General features: G+C 43.6%; 1 protein-coding gene across 2 annotated transcripts; it reads right to left on the reverse strand.

Moving 5' to 3' along the window:
• Window positions 1-851: 851 nt before the first annotated feature.
• On the reverse strand, window positions 852-7,327 carry LOC136518587 (uncharacterized). Of its 2 annotated transcripts, none has more exons than XM_066512259.1 (6): window positions 6,666-7,327; window positions 6,479-6,592; window positions 5,815-5,895; window positions 1,587-1,642; window positions 1,410-1,506; window positions 852-1,293 (listed from the first exon to the last, which is right to left on the reverse strand). In XM_066512259.1, the coding sequence occupies exons 1-6, from the start codon at window positions 6,957-6,959 to the stop codon at window positions 1,180-1,182; spliced, it is 756 nt and encodes a 251-aa protein (XP_066368356.1). In that variant the 5' UTR covers window positions 6,960-7,327; the 3' UTR covers window positions 852-1,179. The 2 variants fall into 2 exon arrangements, with proteins under 2 accessions (XP_066368356.1, XP_066368355.1); XM_066512258.1 differs by having other exon boundaries at window positions 856-1,293; window positions 1,587-1,759; window positions 6,666-7,322.
• Between the last annotated feature and the right edge of the window lie 7,953 nt (window positions 7,328-15,280).

Raw genomic sequence — 15,280 nt, forward strand, 5'->3', positions numbered from 1 at the left:
TGTTGCAACCATTGTATTTAGATGTTTCAAAAGTAGATCGGGTGTTGCATCTCTCCTCCTCCCACCTTCTGTTGCATCGTCTCTACCGGAGCCGGCATAGCATCCATACGAACTAGGGATGGGCGCGGGACGAGGGAGCTGTGTGCGTCGGGCGCAAGTGAGGGAACTCCGTACGGACGGATGCTGCCTCCGGAGCGGGATGGGTGCTCGGCGGAGTGTGTTGCATACGTCGCGGTTTGGGAGCAAGGGCACAGGCGCTTGATGATATGGGCGCGGCGGGCTGGTGCTCTCCTGTTGCGCGGGCGCACGGCGTGCGCGTCTATCGGTAGCCGCGTCCAGATCTAGGCCCGACGCTAGGCTTGCCATAATGGTTAACTACTCTCACAATTGGCGGCTAGGCTGCGCTGCCACGCGCTAGCTAGCTGGCCTGCAGAAGCTTTTCCGTCTCCTGGGTTAGACTGTATTTGATGATCCAGCCTGACCTTAATGTTATATCCGTTTAATCGACAAAGCAAGCAGCGATGCATAGGCCAGGTGCGCACACCAAAGTCCAGCCCAGTTATCTATATTAGGCCCATGAAAGTAGTAACTCGTTGGCCAGGCCCACTTCAAAAATGCAATGCACCGCGAGTGTCCAGTTGAAGCATCAATGACCATATCCCTTCCCTCAAAAAAGAAAAAAAGAAAAAAAAAACCGACCATATCAACACCATACATTGCTGAGCTGATATACAGTGTAATAAAAGGCCATGATCACTAAGGTGATGGAAAAAAAATAAGAATGTACTGTATATTATTCCCTCCATTTTAAATTATAAGACGTTTGATTTTTCTAAATACATTATTATATATATATATATATAGTGTATGTCTAAGTGCATAGCAAAAGTTATATATCTAGAAAAACCAAAACGCCTTATAATTTGGAACGAAGTACATGATAGCAAGCTCTATAGTTCCACGCTGTACAATTGATAGGATGTCCTATTGTGCTTCATAATTGACAATCGCATGGTCCAGATTCAAACATTCCAGCAAACTGTGCCTAACCTTTGCACCAGGGCACTTGGCTCCAGCCATCGGTCAACCCTAGTTGTTTCACCTGAACCTTGCACACTCAACTACATCGCTAACAGTAACTATTTGTGTTTGTGTGTCTAGTTTAAATCTCAGTGTGGTTTAGAGCAGAACATCATTGTCGTCCCCAAGAATTGACAGAGAGAATGGCGCGATTGCGACATTGAATGTTGATGATCCAGCCTTGTCGATGTGCTTCATCTCAAAGTCACCTTCCTAGAATCCAAAATGGGTTCAAATTACTTCTATTTTCTAGGTACAGAAAAAGGCAATGCTAAACATAACAGCAAACTGTTGTTGAAACTTCTTTGCAGAAACTTCTGTAGACTTACCATTCTCCCATTTGGAGTGCTCAATGGGCATGCAGAAGAGTACTCAAAACCAGTCGTCGGAAATATGACAGGCTGTTCTCCCACTACTCCAACTCCCCTAACACAAAAATGATGTCAATCATATTAGCACATCCTTTATGATAATCAAATTAGAGTATCATTACAGTAAACACTAACCAAATATTTTCCGTCCTTCCATTTCCATCTGTAACAATCCAGTGTCTTCTGAGAAGCTGAACAGGGCGCTGAGAATTATTCGTGATTCTAATTCTATAAGCAAAAAAGAATTGGCCTTTCAATGGCTGGCTCCGGCTTTCAATATAGACGCTCCTGACTTGAACTCTAATCCCCTAAAATTTTCACTAAAACTGTATCAGAAAGTTTTTCACTAAAACTGTATCAGAAAATTATATTGCACCCAAAGATATAAACTAATAGTTTATCTAAGTTAATGAAATGCACTAACGCTGTCATGACTGTGAGAAAGCGAAATTTTTTTGGCCATTTCTCAGTCAGTGACGCGTTAACTGGTAACCTAGGATTCCTAGGCTGCTGTTTCAGATTTGTTTTGATAGCAAAACTTCTTCGGTATCTCAAATTCCCGTGGGACATAGCACTGCAAATACCTATAGATGAATGATCTTTTTCTCCAATACCTCTAGAAGATTTTTTGTCACTAATATGCAAGTTCCAACTCCGCCTTTGGTGTCCCAGCATAGCAGGTCCCAAGCGCTGGTAAAGGAGGGTTGTGTTAGGCGCGGCGAACCAATGTAAAAACTAAGCCACTTTAATGGAGATGAAACCCAAAAGAATCCCGTTGGGGCGTAACCCTCTTAGCGACGCGCTATGTCAGAACCCGGGTACGGTGTTAAATGAGCAAGGGCCGGGTCGTCACCCCCGTGACGCGTCGTGTCGCGATCTGGACACGGTATCAAGTGAGCAAGGATCAGATCGTCGCATCCTTAGTGGCGCCCCACATCGGCGCCCGGATGTGGTGCAAAATGAGCAAGGGTCTTCACACCTACCTCGACGGGTGCGAAAGGTAAGTAAGCTAGTCGAGCCAACTAGGATCTGTTTAGCTAGCTGTAATGTAGGGTCCCTTACAGGTAAGTTAAGAGACTTAGTGGACACAGCGGTTAGGAGACGTATAAATATCTTATGCGTCCAAGAGACTAAATGGAAGGGGCAGAAGGCGAAAGAGGTGGGCAATACCGGCTTCAAGCTCTGGTACACAGGGACAACTTTAAATAAAAATAGAGTAGGAGTTTTGATTGATAAGAGCCTCAAGGATGGTGTGGTGGAGGTGAGAAGGCAAGGGGATAGGATCATCTTAGTTAAACTCATCATTAGTGATATGGTCTTAAACGTAATTAGTGCATATGCCCCCTAAGTAGGCCATGATGATAGTGCTAAGCGGCTTTTCTGGTAAGACTTAGATCTCTTGGTTAGAGCTGTCCCTAGTAGCGAGAAGCTCTTTATAGGAGGTGATCTTAATGGCAATGTAGGTACATCAAGTGCAGGTTTCGAGGCGGTTCATGAGCGTTTCGGATATGGTAGTAGGAACCAGGAGGGAGAGAAAGTCTTAGACTTCGCCATAGCTTTTGATTTGATGATAGCTAACACTTTCTTCTATAAGAGACAGTCCCATTTAGTGACCTTTAGTAGTGGCCAGTACTCTAGTCAAATCGACTTTGTCCTTACAAGGAGGGATAAACAAACATACGTGGACTGTAAGGTAATACCTGCAGAATGTGTGGTCGCTCAACACAAGCTGGTGGTGGCTGGCTTCCACTTTCTAGTGCAAGCTCGAGGGAACAAACAAGCTAGGGTTGCTAGAACGAAGTGGTAAAAATTAGAAAGGGATGCATCAAAGGTCTTTAAGGAAAATATCATTGAAGAGGGCCCTTGAAATGATGAAGGCGATGCAAACAGCATGTGGGAGAAGATGGCAACATGCGTTCGGAAGGTTGCTTCAGAGATGCTTGGAGTGATCAAATGGAGCAGATGCGACTCGAGAGACACTTGGTAGTGGAATGAAGATGTACAAAAGGCTATTAAGAAAAAGGAGTGTTATAAGCGCTTGTATCATGACAGGTGTGCAAACAACATAGAGAAGTACAAGGTGGCAAAGAAGACTGCAAAACAAGCGGTGAGTGAGGCAAAGGGGCGGGCCTATGAGAACTTTTATCGACATTTGAGTATGAAGAAAGGAGAGAAGGACATTTATAGGATGGCTAGGGCTCGCGATAGGAAGACAAAGAACTTCAACCAAGTCAAGTGCATAAAGAATGAGAGGGAGCGGCTCTTGGAGAAGGAGGATGAGATCAGACATAGATAGCAAGAGTATTTTGATAAATTATTCAATGGTGAGAACAAGAACACCACCGTTTAGCTGGTCAACTCATTTGATGACACTAACAGGCGCTTTGTGCGGAGGATTCAAGAATCGGAGATCAAAGAAATCTTGAAAAGGATGAAAGGGGACAAAGCGATGGGCCCTGATGGTATCCCAATCAAGGTGTGGAGATGTCTCGGGGATATTGCTATAGTATGGCTAACCAAGATGTTCAACAATATCTTTCGATAGAACAAGATGCCTGAGGAGTGGAGAAGAAGCATAGTGATACCAATCTACAAGAACAAGGGAGATATCCAAAGTTGTACTAATTATCGGGGAATTAAGTTGATAAGCCACACTATGAAGTTATGGGAGAGAGTCATCGAGTAGCGCCTACGAGGAACGACACAGATATCAACAAACTAATTTGATTTCATGCCCGGAAGGTCAACCACAGAAGCAATCTTCGTAATAAGACAGGTTATTAAGCTGTTTAGAGAGCAGAAGAAGGATCTCCACTTGGTTTTCATCGACTTGGAGAAGACTTATGACAAGATACCAAGAAATGTTATGTGGTGGTCTTTGGACAAACATAAAGCCCCATCAAAGTACGTGACCCTCATCAAGGACATGTACAACAATGTTGTAACTAGTGTTCGAACAAACGATGGTAACACAGATTACTTTCTGATTAAAATTGGACTTCATCAAGGATCAGCCTTAAGCCCGTATCTATTTGCCTTGGTAATGGATGAGGTTACCAGGAACATACAAGGGGATATCCCTTGGTGTATGTTGTTCGCTGATGATGTAGTGTTAGTGGACGAAAGCCAGGCATGAGTAAATAGGAAACTAGAGTTATGACGGCAGACCCGAGTCTAAAGATTTTAGATTGAGCAGAACTAAAACCGAATACATGAGATGCGACTTTGGCGGAGTTGTACAGGAGGAGGGAGATGTGAGTTTGGAAGGTCCAGTAGTGCCTAAGAAGGATATCTTTCGGTATCTGGGATTGATGCTATAAAGGGATGGAGATATTGATGCGGACGTTAGCTATAAAATCAAAGCAGGGTGGATCAAGTGGCGACAAGCTTCTGGCATTCTCTGTGACAAGAGGGTACCACAAAATTTAAAAGGCAAGTTCTATAGAACGGCGATTAAACCAGCTATGTTATATGGAGCAGAATGTTGGCCTATAAAGATTCGACATGTTCAACAACTGAGTGTTGTAGAAATACGTATGTTGCGATGGATTTGCGGTCACACAATCATGGACCGAGTTCAGAATGATGATATACGTGATCGCCTAGAGGTAGCATCAATTGAAGAAAAGCTTGTCCAACATCGGTTGAGGTGGTTTGACCATGTCCAAAGGAGACCTCCAGAGGCACCAGTGCATTGTGGAGTCCTAAGCCAAGCTAATAATATGAAGAGAGGTAGAGGAAGACCGAAATTGACATGGGGGGCAATAAAAAGAGATTTGAAAGTTTGGGATATACCTAGAGATCTATATTTGAATAGTACTTGGAAAGCAGCTATTGAAGTGCCTGAACCGTGACTTGGGGCACTTGGCGGGTTTCAACTCTAGCCTACCCTAAATTGCTTGGGACTGAAAGGCTATGTTGTTGTTATTGTTGTAATATGCAAGTTCCAGTCTCAAAATATCACATGGTCCAATTTATGAAAAGCAACCAGACCACATTCAAGTGCTCATTTTCTACAAGCACAACATGTGAAGAGATAAAACATGTCCAAGGTGTGCAGTTTTGACCAGGTAAGATGGAACATAATTCAGTGATGACCTTGACCCTATTAATCACTTCTTTTCCCCGTACTCTTAGACAAGTTTCACATTCTCGGGGAAAAAAACAAAAAACAAAACAAAACTCTTGGACCAGTTTCTTAGCATATTCTTGCTCCAATAGTAAGCTGGAAACTTTTCAACACTTCATACTTTGACATGGAAAACGACAATACTTCAATCAATATTTTGCCATGGAAAACGAATGTACTTCCTAAGTACTTTCCAAACTGAAAGGGAGGTGCTGGAAAAAAAAAAAAACTTACCAAAGTAGTTGCATCGCTAGAACATTTGAGGAGGGAGTGTGGAGCCAAAATCGTTAATTCATCTCTGTATTTAGCAGCATCCTGGAAGGATGAATGCATGAAAAATAAACATGGTGAGGCCACCTTTTTTTAGACAATGGAAAAAAGTTCCAGCATCCTCTTTCAAATATGTATCAGTCCAAAGCTATTACAGTAGCAACCTAAACAGAAAAGGCAGCAAAACGCTCCGTGCTCTCTGATATGACTGCCAAGCAAAGTTGCACTACATCGCAAGTGGTACAATTGGAAGTTCAAAGTGCCAACCATGAGGCTGGAATAGTGGAAATGCAATTCCACCATGAGAATGAGAGAGTGCAACGGATGCGATAAGGTAAAAGCACATGCCTTGTGTCCCTAAGACTTCCTCTGAACTTTTAGTGCCATCAATTGGTGAAAAGGAATCATGCATCCAATAGTTCAGTCAACATATGAGTAAATCAGTCATTATCATAAAGGACTTCTAGCACACATGGTCTTCACAAAGTCGGGACCCACAAAGTCTGTCTCAGTTAGCTACCATCAATAAGAATGGTTGGAGGATGGAATAATCCATCAATGTATATTCATCATCCAACCAAGCTAAAGCAATTGAATTGCTTGGAACGAAAAGGCATGAGTACAATACCTCAAACCTCTCCTCGTCAATGGCCTTCTTCATCAACCGGCGGAGGCGCAGCACGGGCTCCTCCTCCTCGAACGACCTCAGCGAGTCCCTCAGCCTCGCTGCTTCCTTGTAATCCTGCACAACCAATCCCATGTTGCAGGTCAACGAAGAGTCCAAATTTGAAAATTTTCTATCTCGGCCTTGGTACCTCAAATTGGGCGGCCACGGCGAGCTGCTGCTTTAGCATGACGTACTTCTGGCTCCTCATCAGCAGCGACGCGACTGCCTTCTCCTTCTTCTCCCTCTGCACCACCTCCTCCCTCTCCTCGTCCTTCCCCGGCGAATTCGAGCTCGAATTAGCGTCCGAGGCCGCTGCCGACGCCACCAGCGCCCGGCGCGCTGCAGTGAATCTACCCTGCGGCCACCTCGCGATTCTTGGCCTCGGCCCCGTCCACGCCGCCGTGGGAACCGGCGCCTGCGACCTTAGACCCGCCCACTGCATCCTCCTCTTCCTTCTACGGAAACTAAACTAAATCGAATTGGTTCCCCGCGAAAACAGAAAATAATGAAACCAAAATCGGCGGCACTCGGATGAACAGATCGCGACGGTTTCTTGGAGGCCGGCGAGTGGCTGCCCAGGCTTCGCTCCCCTCCCCGCCGCTAAAATTAGGCGCCCTTATTGCCCTCCATTTCTGTGGCTCCGTCGCTCGCCAAGAAAACCCGGCAACAAACAACAGGGGAAGACAACGAAGGGGGGAAAAAATCTTGGATGCCTATTAGCGGCTGGAGAATCAATTATTCGCTCGGATAAGACATGGAACACGTCGGAATCGGGGAGTGGAGTCCGGGAGGAAAAGATCCCGTCTTGTGTGTGGACAGCCACGCCACAGGCCCAGCGACCGCAATCGCAAATAGTTCGTCGGCGGTGGCCGTGAACCGGTGACGGATCGCCTGGCTCACATGTCAGTGACCACTTGCAGCGGCTGGGAATGTTTTCCTCGGCGTTAAGCCGAGCATTAGAGCATCCCCAATAGTTAAAAAAAATGGTAAATCGATGATCTTTTCAAGTTGCTAAAGAAGTAGGAGTATATTTGTTGTCTTTCATCGATCATTTTCAATAATACCTCACATATAAAAAGCAGAAGACAGTTTTGTATTAGGAACCCATATATTTCGAAATCACCTCGATTACTTGTATACATCATTTGTCTCTTATACATTTACGTTGCGAACTCTGAAGATTCGACTGTTCGGGAGCGCTCAGAGTCGACGCGCATTTTTTGCGCGCGCAGTCGTTTTTTCAAGTGCAGATAGATTGAGAGCTAGAATAATGTGTTGTTGGAGAGAGAATTTCCTTTTGTCTTGCCAAAAAAAATCGAGATTAGGAGATGCTCTTTGCTATGAAGTGTTACGAACGTGAATGGAGAGCCTCATTGCTTTGATCAAAATTTGGTTGCTAAAACTTGAATAAGCTAGGTTTTTTGTTTTCATTTGGTTTGCTAACCTTTTCACATTTGTCTTGCTAAAATCTATAAGAAATATTTTTTTACCAAATTTTAGTAACTCTTGTGTTGATGTTGAGGATGACCCCAAACCAACACACCAACGGAGCCTTGACGCCCAAAGAGGTTGCACACAACCTGCAACGCAGCAAGAACGCGGCGTAATCGATCAAACCAATCTAAAGACCGATGAGACCGTTGTAGAGCCTGTTCTTGGCTGGAAAGCTCCCGAACTTCTCCCGGGAAAACCTGTCAGGGAGGAACACGTGGAGGATCTTCTGGCACCAGCAAGGCCGCCTAGAATGCCGTTGAATCTTGTCGGAAAACTCAACGAACAGCAAGAGGGGTTGAGAGAGGGGAATTAGGGCGTAAGGAGTTGATAGATTGGTTTGTATGACGATTGGATAGATGATAACTCAATCGGCCATGATCATCTCATATATATAGAGGGGGTGGTCTTATCTCAGTAGGAAACCTCTCCAAACCTTATTTTCCAAGTTTCCCACGAGTTTGGAACAGTTCGGATCGGAATCCAAAAGGCCAGATACGAACAGGATTTTTCTGTCAGGTATGTCGGAAGTCCCGACTTGTGTCGAAACTCCCGACAGTCGGAACTTCCAACTTTTATCGGAACTCCCTACGTAGGGATAACCCCAGACACCCGAGCAGATTTCTTCAGGCTTCCCGAAAGTCCCGACTTGATTCAGAACTCCCGACAACGAGGCATCTTTTCGAGGGCATGACTTCTTCATCCGGACTTCGAATTAGACGTTTCATATATGTTTTTTGACCATCTCAACGAAAGGAACTCAATGGTGAAGTTCATTTCACATTTTGACAACTTCACAAAATGAACATTTTTTGTTGTCAACATATGCCCCCTGTTTTCAGGTGAATGATGCATGAACCTGAAATCACTTATTCAAAACCAAACAGCGACAATACCCATCTCATCGGCTGCTTAGTAACTAAGGGCGATTTATACATCGGCCATTTTTTTCTAAGGACGATACATGTATCGCCCATTGTTTGGAGAGCACTTAGGCTTCTTGCCAAACACTTGGAAAGTACCCTTTCAAGTACCTCCCGTTGAATGCTCTCGTGAGACGTTCACCTTGTAATGTCTCTAGCACATATGAATTTTCGAATATAACTTTGATCACTTTGTAAAGACCTTCCTAATTCGGTGACCACTTGCCAAACTGATTGCTCTTTGATCTAATTGGTAGTATGGTTTTTCACACCAATTCTCCAACTTGGAAGGATTTGCTCCTGACTTTCTTGTTGTATGCTTTGGCAACTCGAGCTTTATCTTTCTCTATTTCCTTGAGAGCTTTTAATCTCACATCAATCACTTCATCGATATTATCCATCATCAAATCATGATACACAACAGTTGATAAAATCATTTTGTTTAGCAAGCCTGTATGCATCCAAATTCACTTCGACAGGCAACATGGCCTCTTGGCCATATACTAACTCAAAAGGAGTAACCTTTGTAGCACCATGCCTTGAAATGTGATGTTCCCATAGAGCCTCAGACAAAACTTCATGCCATCTCCTTGGATTCTCCTCAATTTTCTTTTTGATGAGCTTGATTAAAGTCTTATTACTAGACTCAGCTTGGCCATTGGCTTGAGCATAGTATGAAGATGAATTGAGCAACTTGATCTTATATAATTCGGCAAATTCCCTCACCTCTTTAGACAAACGATGTCCCTTGATCTGTAGTTAATGTTTAAGGGATGTCGAATCTATGAATAATATGCTCAGTAATGAACTCAATTACTTCCTTGTGTGTCATATTCTTCAAAGGAACTCCCTTGGTCCATTTAGTAAAGTAATCCATAGCAACTAACACAAATCGATGTTCCTTCGAAGATGGGGGATATATTTGGCCAATAAAGTCTAACCTCCAACCATGAAAAGGTCATGGTTTGATGATAGGATGAAGCAAAGCAGTAGGCACAAGCTGAATATTTCCAAACTTCTAGCACTCTTCGCAACCTTTGTAGTAGCGAAAACAATCGGCCATCATAGTAGGCCAATAGAAAACGGCTCTACGTAATAACCACTTCATCTTCGGGGCCGATTGATGCGTACCACAGATGCCTTCATGGACTTCTCCCATAGCCACTGTTGCCTGATCTGATCCCAAGCACTTAAGCAGTAAATCTTCAGCGGTTCTTCGATAGAGCTCATCATTATACAATACATATTTGAAAGCGCTCCGCTGAACACTTTTATCTATTTTGGCACTTGGATCACGTAGATATCTCAACAAGAGAGTCCTCCAATCTTCTAAATTGGCCCCAACATCACTGGACGTTATATCAGGCCGATTTGATAGCTTCTTGGGTGAATTGACCGAGCTGGTCACAGGGGAGTCGGTTGAGCCAACAGGGCCGGTAGGCTTAGCCGATTTGGAGGTGTTAGCTTGGACAACTAGGGTAGTCGGCTTAGCCGACTTGGCCACAGCAAAAGAGTAGTCGGCTGAGCCAACTTGGTCAGTCGGCTTAGCCGACTAGTAATCTTCATGCATCGGCTATTCTTGAATATGGAAATTATATCCACTGACATCATAGCCAGATGCTTGTTGAGCTAACAAGTTGGCCTTTTGATTTTCATGCCTCGGAATATGCCGAATTTAAAATTCGGTAAAATAATCAATAACATCAAGGCAAGCACCAAGACAAGCTCTTAGTGATCCTTCTAAACATTAAAATTCACCAACAACTTGTTGTACTACCAACAAAGAATCATCATAAGCTTCAACATGTTTTACTTCCATAGATCGCAACATGATCAACCGAATAATAGAGCTTCATATTCGGTTTGATTGTTGGTACAAGAGAAATCTAATCGGCTTGATATTCCAATTTCAGCACCATTAGGAGAAATAAGAATAATACCAACACCTTGGCCATCTTTACAAACCGATCCATCAAAGTATAATTTCCATGGAGTAAAAGTAAGGTAATTGACTTCATCATCTAAATCAATACCATGCTCAACAATAAAATCAATAAGAACTTGACCTCTTAATGTTTTCAATGGTTCAAAAGTCAAGTCATATTCTATTAGTGCATATGCCCATTTGCCTATCCTTCCACGAAGAATTGGCCGATATAACATGTGCTTTATCACATCGGCCTGGCAAGCAACAACACATGTACTAGACAAAAGATAATGTCTCATCTTAGCACAAGCATAGTACAGTGATAAGCATAATTTTTCTATATGGGCATACCTTGTCTCGGGATCAAAAAGACGGCGACCAAGATAATCAATAAAATATTCTTTACCTTCATCATCTTGAGTCAAAACAACCCCGATTACCTTCTCTTCTGCAGCAATATATAACGTGAAAGGAACTCCTCTCCTAGGTGCACGAAGAACCGGTGGTGTTGACAAATATTCCTTTATCTTTTCGAATGCCTCTTGTTGTTTTGCCCCCCAAGTGAACTCAGATTCATCCTTCAGCTTCAATATAAGGGTGAAAGGAATAATTTTCCCGAACAAGTTAGCAATAAATCTCCTCAAGTAGTTCACTTTTCCTAAGAACTTTTGCAAGTCCTTCTTGCACGTGGGTGCCTGAACTTTCTTGATCTTCTCTATCCTCTTGGGATCAACCTCTATGCCCTTATCATGAATTATGAAGCCTAAAAACTTTCCAACCGATACTCTAAAAGCACATTTGAGTGGGTTCATCTTCAATCCATAGTGGCGCATCCTCTCAAAAGCAAGACGCAAATCGGACAAATGAGATTTATGGGCGGCCGATTTGATCACAATATCATCAATGTACACCTCCATAATCACCCCAATTAAATCATGGAAAATCAAATTCATAGCTCTTTGATAAGTAGCACATGCATTCTTCAGCCCAAATGTCATCACAACCCACTCAAAAAGACCAACAAACCTAGGACATATGAAGGCCATCTTAGACATATCTTCCTCAGCCATGAAAATCTGATTATAACCAGCATTACTATCAAGAAAGCTAATAACTCGGTGTCCTGAAGCATCATTGATAAGCATATCTACTATAGGCATAGGATACTCATCTTTCAGAGTAGCTCTATTCAGATCTCTAAAATCAATACATACTCTGATCTTCCCAGAATCCTTCTTCTCAATAGGCACAATATTAGAGACCCACTCCGCATACCTGCATGGCTGGATAAACCCTGCTTGCAATAGCCAATTAATCTCTTCTTTAATCCTATCATAAATTGTGGAATTAAATCGACGGGGTTTTTGCTTGAAAGGCCTGAATCCTTTCTTAATATGGAGCCGATGCTCAACAAGCTCTCGACTCAATCCAGGCATCTCTGTATAATCCCATGCAAAACAATCAACATATTCCTTAAGAAGCGCGATTAACTCAACTTTGTAATCGGCTTCCAAATTTTGATTAATAAACGTCGGTCGGGGCACAGAGCCATCCCCAATATCAACTTGTTCCAAAGGGTCGATCGACGTAAAACCTTGGCCCAACTTATAGAGCTCATCAAAATCATCAATAGCCTCAAAAGCATCGGTCTTATTAGTCAGATACTGTTCAACACGATGTTTTAACCATTCAACGTTAGCATCCATTATAATAATGGTTACATGATGATATTGAGCTGATTATCAATTGGCTTCAAGGACATAGGAACAAAACCTTGCCTGGTAACACTAATAAATTCAAAACTAGAAAGATCTCTACCAGATAAGCAAGCAATAGCATTATGCCCTCGAGTGTAGGAGCATCGGCTGCAACAACATCAGCAGATGAATCTAAATGCACAACCTCAACAGCATCTCCCACCATTGGATGAGAAATTGGTGCAAGCTAGATGGCACGCAATGATTAGCATGGATCCAATCATGCCCAAGTATCAAGTTATAGCTACCTTGCACGTCGGCAATGAAGAATGTCGTGGCCAAAGTCTTGCTTCCAATGGTGAGCTCCATGTTAGCAACTCCTCTGGCTAGAATAGGAGCACCTCCTCCGACACCGCTGATCGTCATGTTGGTCTTGATCAGCTCCTCATCAGTGCCACTGAGCTTCTTGTAAAGCAGATATGGCATCAAGTTCACTATCGCCCCACTGTCCACTAACATGATATGGACCGGTGTGCCATTGATATGGCCCTTCACATGTAAAGGCTTGAGATGGTTGATGGAGTCATCTAGTTTCTAAAATACAACGCTTTTCGTTGCAAAATTAAATTCTGTCGCCGTGGAGTCATCTGCCATGATGTAGTAATCAGCAGATAAAACAACTACATTGACCTCCACTCTCTCTGGAGTAGGCTCATAGTCAACCATCTCCTCATAGGGAACCTCAAGAACCTCCATGCCAACCAGAGCAGCAACGGTAGTAGTGAAATCATCAGAGGACACCTTAGAGGCACCCGGGACAGCAGGAGTCAGCTCAACTGACTCAGAAGTTGACTTAGCTGACTCTAGAGCTTCCAAAGCAGTAAGGGCAAGCAAAGTCGGCTCAGCCGACTTAGGAGTTGACTTAGCTGACTGGCTCAACACAGGAGTCCGCTTAGTCGACTCTAGAGTTGACTTAGCCAACTAGCCAGCAGTAGTAGCAACATTTCAACCTTCCGGAGGGATTTCGACCTGTATGGGGTTAAGGATTTCATTCTCCATCTTGGCAACCTTCTCCCTCTTATGTTGCTTATGTCAGGCACGCTACAATTTGCGTCGTTGAGTTTTATTCAATCCACGAGGACACCATATGGGTTGCCGGTACTTGGAATCTCCTTCGACGCGTTTCTTCTCTTCAATTCCAAAAACATCTTTGGGAGCTTCATCTTGCTTAGATGTTGGAATTTCTTCTATTACAATCGGCTCAACATGATTAGCGACGGGAGCTTCCATGGAGCCGATTGTGATAACCGATTGAGGCCTAGCTCTTGGTGGGGGAACAACGGGAATCTCAACCTTCTTAGGCACATAAACTTGCTGCATTGGTGCCTTTCCCGACTCTTGTGGAGTCAAAGTCCTAGAGGTAATCACATGATCTTGACTTGTATCGCTAGAGCTCGATTGACAATTGTTCAATCGGCTAAAGACGGAGGGTCTTGGAATTGAACCAGCAGGATCTCCCCACCTTTGTTGGCTATGCACGAGTGCTGCTGGAGGATACGGCACCCAAACTCCATAAGGACCCCATTGTGGTGTAACTGGAGGCAGAATCAGGGGACCCCAGCGAGAAACACGAGGAACAACTCTCTGAGACGGAGCTATTGGTTGCACCACCTCCAATTGCTTGATCTTGTCATCTTCCCGCTTAGGCGGAGAAGACTCTCTTTTTTTAAACTGCCGATTCTAGGAATTGGCCTTTTGTTGCTTATACTTAGCCATGAGCATATCAAAGGTGCATTGCTTCTTCACGAATTCTCCCTGATTCTTCTTCTCATTTGTCTTCTAGGTGCCAATCTCCGATCACTATGGAACAAATGTATGCAAAACATGAACACCGGAGGCGCCGGAGCTGTTGGAACTAAGAGAGTTGGCTAAGCCGACTGATGCAGTCGGCTTAGCTGACTTGGCTGAGGTGGTGGCAGAGTTAGCTAAGCTGACTCCTTGAGTCGATTGAGCCAACTGACCCTGCTATGTACTGGAGTCGGCTTGGCCAACTAGTGGAGTCGGCCTCGCCGGCCTCTGCTGTGCCACTGTCGTTTCATACCACCGCTACCTTTTCAAATATTGCGTTAATCCAACGGTGATCTTCAACTTGTTCTTGCCTTCATCATCCTTCTCAAGCACCACTTTGCACCCTGAATTCGTTTCGACATTCGGTGCTACACGTGGTTCGTCGATAATCACGTTCTTGCCTTGGGCTTTATTGGCTTGCTCTAGACGAATCAAAACAGCGGGCGCCCCTACTTCAACCATGTGCATGGGAAAAGGGGTCTTGTCGACTTGCATTTCAATAAGACTCAATCGTCCCTCATTAAGGGCCGATTGGACCTGTCGATGAAAAACATTGCAATCATTAGTGGCATGAGAAAAAGAATTATGATATTTGCAATAAGCCCTTCTCTTTAACTCATCAACTGAAGGTAATGTATAATTGATTCTAATATAACCAAATTTCAACAATTCATCAAAGATTCGGTCACATTTAGAGAAATCAAAAGTAAATTTCATTTCCTCATTCCGATTTTTATGAATCGGCTTGAGAGAAGGACAAGTAACCAATTTATTCTCTGCTGGCCATTTAATTTCAGCAGCTAGACATTCTTTATTATCATCATCAGAATCATCTGAACAATCACCAACAAAATGCACATTCTGACGATGAGATTTA

Source organism: Miscanthus floridulus, chromosome 17 (assembly GCF_019320115.1).
Source record: "Miscanthus floridulus cultivar M001 chromosome 17, ASM1932011v1, whole genome shotgun sequence".
NCBI lineage: Eukaryota > Viridiplantae > Streptophyta > Magnoliopsida > Poales > Poaceae > Miscanthus > Miscanthus floridulus.